The following is an 8588-nucleotide window of genomic DNA, read 5'->3' as shown; positions in this document are numbered from 1 at the left end:
ATAATAATAATAATATTTACAAATAATGAATCTTATAAATAAAATTATTGTGGAATTTTAAAACTTCGACTTTAATATGCTGAAGCCGTTCTGGGTTTGGAAAGCAGGCCCGGATCGGCGCCATGTCGCCTCATTTAGTATCGGAAGAGATTTATTTATTGATTTCCGGTCTTCAGGAACAGGAGTCCACCACCTAACAACCCCTTCGTCTCACACGGATTGCTATTTTTTCCGTATATAGAAAATAAAAGCTGAAGATCCCGCAACGGTCCCGGAGGTTAAGTCCTGCGTGTTTTTCTCTGTGTCCCCGCAGTGAGACATGGAGGAGTCCAGCTCTCAGAAGTTGGCGTGGGACGGGGACGCCAAGGCGGTCCAGCAGTGTCTGACGGACATTTTTACGAGCGTCTACACGACGTGCGACATCCCGGAGAACGCCATCTTCGGGCCGTGCGTGCTGAGCCACACGTCGCTGTACGACAGCATCGCCTTCATCGCGCTGAAATCCACCGACAAACGCACAGCACCTTACATCTTCAGGGTGGGTTCAACCTGCAGTGCAAACCTACAGGTTTATTTTCAAAGGAGCTTTCATTTGATTTCCAGTTTATATCTGAAAAGGTTTGACATTTGAGTTTATCCCTAAGATTTCTTCTTCTTTTTAATAATCTGTTTTTTGTACTAATATGAAATTGCTGCAAATACACATTGTGATCAGGTGACATATTTTATATTAATAAAAATCTGCGTATCCTCATGATGTGCAGGTGGACACCTCGGCCGCCAACAGCACCTCGGAGGGCCTGATGTGGCTGCGACTGGTCCAGTCAGCTCGGGACAAAGAGGAGCAGAACCTGGAGGCCTACGTGAAGAACGGCCAGCTGTTGTACCGCTCGCTTCGCCGCATCGAGAAGGACGAAGAGCTGCTGGTCTGGTACGGCAAGGACCTCATCGACCTGCTGCTGCTCAGCTCCAGCCGAGCGCCGGCCAAGAGCAAAGGTGAGCTGACTGAACTCCCCACTGGAACGGCAGTGCAGACGAAGAGGTGGTCCTTTCCTGGAGGGCTAGTGTGCTGTGTGTTTTAGATATTTGGATAATCTCCTAACCTGCCACCAATTTCTGCAGATTACTAATGACCCGCTCATTCAATTTAGAAATGTTTAAGCAGGGAAGCATCTAAAATAAACAGGACAACAGCCCTTTGAGGACCAGAAGTCCCTCCTCTGGCAACATACTTCAGAGTTTCACATTTTCTATCTTCAAATTGTAATTTTCCATTTCTCTGCTTCCCAGGTTCATCCCACCATTCCTGTCCAGACTGCAGCCAGCGATTCCAGTTTGAGTTCCCTTTCTTGGCCCACCTCCGGTTCCGCTGCACCAAAAGGCTGCAGAGTATTACAGAGGCAGACAAGGAGCCTGGCAAAGAGAGCAGCATAGAGCAACCAAACACAACCCCGAGCAGGAACAGCCCAAAGCTGGGCCGCTCGGAAGGCTTCAGCAGTCCGCACGACAACAACAAACCCTCCACTGACTTTCACAACCTGGCGCGGGATCTGGAGAAGAACCGGAGCAGCTCACCCACTGACAAGGAGGCCGAGATCTGCAGCGAGAGCTCGAGGAAGAGAAAGTTCTCAGAAGTCGAGGACAGAGAGTCCAGAGGACCGGGCCTTTCGGTTTCCAAGTCTAAGGAAGAGCTTGCAAGTTCTGCACAGAATTACAGAGGAGTGTATGGCCTGGAGGAGAACCACAGGGCCTTCTCCCCGCCGGGATCTACAGAGCATGGAGAGGTCAAGCGCAGCGCCTTCACAGAGGTCAAGAAGACACCTCAGAACCTCAAACACCACAGTGGCAACAAAAACCTCCAGAACTCCAACTCTGAGAACAAAGACGGAGGTCGCCCGAGCAGCAACTCTGTGGAGAAGCACCTCAACATCAGGCAGGTTCTTTCTGAAACGCAGCCACTCCAGACCTCGCCCATGGGCAGCGCTTTCACCTCGGTCAGCCAGCAGGGCAGCGGCAGCGGCACAGAGAGGAAGAGTGCCTTCAGCCAACCAGCTCGCTCCTTCTCCCAGATCTCACCGCTGGTGATGCCCCCCAAGCTGCTGGACTGCCACCCAGCGGTGGGTGACACCATCTCCTCCAACAGACTCTACCAGGCTGACCACCTTGCCGCCAAGCTGCAGGGTGCAGAGCTTGGCGCCAACTGCCCCGTGCCCGCTGGCATTGGCAAGCAGAACCCTTTCGTGTACACCACCGCCTTCTGGCCCAAGAACTCCGGACCTATCCAGCTTCAGATGCCCTCGGCGCTCACGCTGCTGCCTCCCTCCTTCACCTCCCTCTGCCTGCCGGCTCAGAACTGGTGCGCCAAGTGCAATGCCTCCTTCCGCATGACCTCAGACTTGGTTTACCACATGCGATCACACCACAAAAAAGAGTACTCCATGGAGCCTCTCGTCAAGCGGCGGCGGGAGGAGAAACTCAAGTGCCCCATATGCAACGAGTCCTTCCGGGAGCGGCATCACCTGTCACGTCACATGACCTCCCACAACTGACTGTTTAAGACGATCAGAGGGACTTTTGCTCAACGAGGGGCCGAGAATCTGCCTGGATTTAAGTCCTCCAAATGGAAATAGGCCACTTAAACCACAAAAACACCCCTTGCACTTATTTACACCTTGGACACGCTCTTGAAATCCTTTTTTGGTCTGTTGACTTTTCCTCCTCTGTACAAAATGATATGTTTTCGACTGTGAGCGAATACATTTTGACTTAAAAAAAAACAAACTAATCTATTTATGAAGCACTTGAATCTTTGAGAATAAGGAAGATTTAAATATGTGTAAATGTACAGTAAGTTGTATTTTATATCATGCAAATTCAAATATAGAGATGAATTACAATTGTCGTCACTCGTCCTGGTTTTACACCACAACAATTGTTTTCTTTTTCATGTTTGCAATGTTTAAGGACACAAACTGGGGGGTTTTATGTCAGACTATATTTCAGAGTGCATGTAATATTAAATGATATTGATTTAAGATGCAGTCTATTCATCACAGTGTAAATAATTTGTTTTATTTGAAAAACAAAGTGTAATATTTTGTGTCAGTGGGGAATAGTTTCAGTGTTTCTTCCTTTTTGCGGAAATTTACTACTTGACAGTTTATCTAATCATGTTGAATGCATTGACAATAAAATAGCTTTATTTTCACCTGTGGGATTTCTGGATTTTTTACATTTTATTTTAATTTTACACATATGTCAAACTTAGCTAGCATATTGTTCCTTAAATTAAATTTAAAATATTTTTAAAAAATAAAATGTGCTCAAAAAATCCTCAAAACTGCAGTTTGAATCCATTTATATTTTTTTCTTAGATCAAAATGCTATTATACTAGCCTGCAATAAATATAGGCATATAAATTCCTTTAGTAGTATATTATTATTTTTATTATGAAATAAATCAATTTTTATTTTAAATTAAATTGTTTTGTATCACATGAATTATTATTATTATTATTATTATTATTATTATTATTATTATTACACAATTAGAAGTGATCTGATTAAATTAAAAATACCACGCCAGGAGTATTTATCCGGAGATATTGGGAGAAAATAAAAATAAAAAACTCGGTGCAAAGCACGGATCCAAATCCCGTCCTCTGTCAGTGAGTCAAACATTTCTGTACGATTTAAAAAATACTCATCAGAATTAAACACGCGTTCAGGCGTGCAGCGGAAATTAATTTATGAGAAAATGGCTCATTTGTTCAAGTTAAGTTATTGAGAATTTTAACATGATTAAAGTAAAATGCAAAATATGACTAGTACATACGGCGTGGACAAAGAAATGACACTCAATCGCATTAAAAATATCAGTAAGAACACAGTCTCCCTTGTTGCAGTGAATCGTATTGGTTATTTTTATAGCATGAGAAAAAACACAATTTCTTCAAATGAATAACCACCAAACTGTCCATGGCGTGAGGGAATAATTATAATTAACGGAAAAAAGGAGAACGACGTCAGACCCGGTAGGGAACGTTTCGGAACAAAACCGCAAAACTACCGCCTGTGAATAATGATTCAATGTCGCCATCAAGTGGTCAACACGTGAACTACATGTAAAAAAAATGGTCAAGCGCGTTCTTTAGACAGCAGCTGAATATTTTATCCAGTGGAAATTAATAATTTTGTTCTTAAAATACACAATGTTTTTACAGAGAGTGAGTAATTCCTAACTGGCTGATATGTTGGCCTGTGATATGAAATTCTGTTTATTTTTAAAGTTATCATCCAATGGTGTGATCAACAATATGCCTTTACATGTAATAAATTTTTTTTTTTTACAAGAGCACAGAAGAGAAAAACAAAAGAACAAAAACCAAAATACTGCTTGAGCTTTGTTTGTGTTTTGGCTGATGACATCACATTTATGTGTGCATATTTGACAATTTAAAGATCTTCGATCATCAAATCAGCAGGCGCTGATCCTTCTCATAATCAGATTTTAAGTGTTTTGTTGCATTCTTTCCTCAAAAATCCATAAATCGGTCTCACATAGGTTTGTTGCAGCCATGCAGAAAATAAGTAAACAGCATTTGGGGAGGAATGTAATTAAAAACATGCAAATGTGGAGGATAGAAACAAGAGAGGTTACATCACCAGCTGCATTATACTTTTTGTGATGTTAAATAATTACGATAAAACAGAAAGACAAACAGAAAAACGACTGTAGGTGACGAACCCATTTTTGAATTTTACAAAAAATTTTAAAGTGTGGCTAAAAGTTTTAAACAATATACGGAACAAAATGAGAAAATAATTTTTATAGAAGGGTTTTAAACTAAAGCAATTTAAACAGAAAATAAATAAGCTCAGTAACAAGCTAAGGAAATGTTAGCAGTTTGCTGAGATAAAGCCATCGCCCATTTTTGTACAATGCAGCTTTTATTATTTTAGTTATTCTTTGGAGTTATTGTGTAAAACACTGAAAAATAAAATTAATCAAAATAAAAATATTTGTAAAACATGTAATGCTTTATATAAATTAACCACAAAGATTAAATTTGTCTTCCTGCTTTTTGTCTCTCTGTCACACTTTGTTGACTTTTTGCTGACTCGTGTGTTTGCTGTGTTTCTGTTTGTAATGTGTTTAGTTTATGATGATATTCTTACAAATTTTGAATTCATCAAGTCCCACATTAGGACTTGTTTAATTTACCTTCTGGTAAGGAGTAAAATGGATATAAACTAATGTGATTCAGTGACTAATGTTCAAATAGCAAATCTCTGTGCAAAGAGTCGGGTGAGAATTCAACCATGAATCTTTATGTTAGAAGTTGTGTTAAAGCCGACAAGCTTAAATAAAATGTATGAAATTGACAATTAGTTGAAACTCTCCAACTGTTTACCCAATTTTTTACTCCTATTTCTGCAACATGATTGTGCTTTGATTCCTTTTAGTGGAATTTAAAGAGGGGGACATTATGCGGAAGCAGTAAATCCGTAGTGAGGTTCTTGGATAGCTCACTGGGTAAAGGTCTGGAAAATCTGCTGCTGAATCTAAATCTGGAAAAAGAAAGAAATCCATCTGGAGCAGCTGAGCGACTTTGCAGAGACGTGCAGAAACCACATGAAGAAGAAGAAGAGGATCTGACAGAGTGACGAAGACGTTCACATCATGATAAATTACAGCGCCGGTGCCCAAGTCAAACAGGTCAGATCACCGCAGAGGCATGTGACGGATGGGCAGGGGAAGGACAGGCCCAGCCCCCACAAACCCACAAACACCCCTGTGATATTCGGGGCCCTCATGCTTCTCTGCTTGTGTCATCGGGTCGCTTGTTCCCCAACTTCCCCTGCAGACATATTTGTCTCTGTACCAATCAACAGCCGAGCAGCGTGGGGCAGTTAAAGTTTCTGCTGAACTGGTATTTCCAGTAGAACCCTGTTAAAGGGACAGTGTTATTTAAAATTTCTTGATCTCTACAATGTGTTATAATGTTATTCCCTCATCAAAAACATAACATTCAGTTGTGCAAAACGCCTGGGTGGACCTAGCTCCGCCTTCAAGGCACAGCTCCTCCTCAGAGCTGCAGTTTCCATCTCACAGAGTAGTTCTCCTTCACGACTCGGCTCCTTCAGACTAGCCAGCAGTAATTAGTAAAGATCTGGTGGAACTGACCATCTGCTGAGCTCATTATATGAGCTACGTCTCGGTGCAACACTGGTAAAAACGTTGTTAAAGGGTCAAAGAACAGGAGTTTTAAAAGAAAGAGGCCCAATTTCAAAGAGTTAGATTACAATGTTTGACATACATAACATTTTTATGACAACTAAAGGTAGCCTAGTTACTTGATCATGCTATAAAATGGCACTATATGGCTGGAAAATACATAATACAGCCATACCTAAGAAATATATTTTTAGGTTTTTCAGACAATTGATTATCAGCAGAGTTGGCAAATGTGATAGGCCAACACAATGTGTCTGATCCCAAATCAAGTCAACACAACCTTTGCGTTTTTTTTATACAACATATGTAATTATGTGAAACAAATTAATCTTTATAACTTTTTATTGTTTCTTTTATGTTCACCCAATAAATGATTATTCTGAGGCTTGCAACATGCAGTCTAATTTATGCAGTAATGACATCTATTTTTTAATATGTTATGCATGTTATACACAACGTCTGCCAGCAGGGGGCACATTTGAGTGTGAGGGGAGTCAGATTCTGCTCCGTTTGGGGGCGGAGCCAAATGTTTGACTCCCCCCACTGCAGTTATGGGCTGCTGTGATACTGAACGGTAAGGGTAGATGTTTTCGGAGAGACTAGGTATTTGAATTTAATTCCTCCTTTTCCTCCTTTACGTTGACAGTCAAGTGAGACGGAAACTTTTCGGTGAATCAATAGACTAAGAGTAACAGGAGTTTCCAAAGCATTTACTAACTGAACCAAACTAACTTTTGACTTCACAGAGAGCTGAGCTGTACAGGCAGCAAGAGAAATATTCAGATGAGGACGCATCTTCACAAAACACACACACACACACGCACACACACACACACACACACACACACACACACACATTTTATCTGTTTTAAAGTTAGTCTTCAGGCTTGACACGAGGTCAGCTCCTCCTGTTGCTGCCTGATTGGGGGGGGAGCGGGGTTCTGCTGCCTCATTATTACTTATTGATGGTCTAAATATACACAAACACCGTCGCCTTTTGTAGACTATTTCCGACCCACAATGCACTCAATCTACAGGTCTGCTGACAGGGACAAATTTACACATAATGTCCGCTCCGCGATTATCCATGTGAATCCACATAACAGAATGTCTCTGGTGGACGCTGCCTGGTTGGGTCTGACTTCTGTTAAAGGTAAGCAATGTTTTTATCTGAAACTCTCACTAAAACAGCACCTGCAATTGAATTATTGCTTAGCTATTAGCCGAAAAGTCAGCATTAAGCAACAGGATGACATCTCCTGGTATTGTGTCGCGTCACATCTTTGTTGACTTTTTACTTTTGCTTTAAGAAACAACTTTTAGCTGCTGTCTTATATTTTTCTTCAATTCTTATCATTTTCTCATTTTAAACACTTATTGAAAAGTATGTAGCCTGGTAAAAACCAGGTCCTTTTCTGTAAACAACCCTGTGTGGAGTAGGGCCACAACATATTTTCCAGAAATACAAAGTCTTACACATTTATCTTTCTCTGACTTTATTTGCTCAATATTTGGAAGAGTTCCCAACATAGACTGAACGCCTTCGTTCACTTCAACCCTATATGCCAACTACAGCTTTAAAAGAAAAATTAAACAACAAAAACCGACATCATTCACAACTCCTTCTGTTCGCTGACTGACCCGGTCGAGACTCTATTGGAGGAATAGAGCTCAATGGGAGAAATCCCAGACTGAGCACAGAAGGGAGATGAGAATTGAATGGAAATGACATGACGCCAACTCCGCCCCCATGAGGAAGTAGAGCAAACCTCCACAAACAAACCGTTATAATGGCACAGGGAGTGGAACTCAAAGCATTACCTGAGACATTTTTGAGTCAGTTTTGCCTCATCAGTCAACAGAGAGAAAGACAAAAATCAAGAAGATTCAATGAGTCCTACATTTCAGGGAAACAACAGATTAATCAATGTTAAAGTCTCATTGGATGTGAGTGTGAAAACCGATGAGTAAAGCCTTAAATGACACCAGTTTCTGCAAATCTGCCTTTAGGAAAATGCTTCAAAATAAACAGAAGCATAAAAAGGTGCTTAAATGTAAATAACAGTTATTGCAGCACGTTTTTATGCTGCTATGGATCTACTATAGGAATTTACACACATAAAATCAAGCATAATTCCCTTCACTTATTAATCTTTGACTATCAATAAGCGTCAACGGCAACTACAACATGTTGACGAACATGTTGTAGTTGCCGTCAATCACAGTTTCAAGCAACTGAACGTGAAGTCGACTGCAGGCCCTGATCCATTTCTTGCATCATTCCTGACTCCGTTTGGGTTTTGGAAATGTTATATATTGTATTCCGCCCTCTACACGCTCTGGGTAATGC

At 41.2% G+C, this 8588-nt stretch overlaps 1 protein-coding gene across 1 annotated transcript in view; it reads left to right on the top strand.

Annotated features, from left to right (window-relative positions):
- prdm8b (PR domain containing 8b) overlaps positions 1-3208 on the top strand; it is a 5608-nt gene extending 2400 nt beyond the window's left edge. The window contains exons 2-4 of the mRNA XM_008417762.2: positions 314-538; positions 765-996; positions 1291-3208. Of these exons, the coding sequence (XP_008415984.1) occupies positions 320-538; positions 765-996; positions 1291-2549 (1710 nt within the window). The 5' untranslated portion in view covers positions 314-319 and the 3' untranslated portion in view covers positions 2550-3208. The remainder of the gene's footprint in view (positions 1-313; positions 539-764; positions 997-1290) is intronic.
- Positions 3209-8588: the final 5380 nt, after the last annotated feature.

Source organism: Poecilia reticulata, linkage group LG9 (assembly GCF_000633615.1).
Source record: "Poecilia reticulata strain Guanapo linkage group LG9, Guppy_female_1.0+MT, whole genome shotgun sequence".
Lineage (NCBI taxonomy): Eukaryota > Metazoa > Chordata > Actinopteri > Cyprinodontiformes > Poeciliidae > Poecilia > Poecilia reticulata.
Note: the sequence above shows the minus strand (reverse complement) of the source record. Positions and strands in the feature narration are given on the sequence as shown.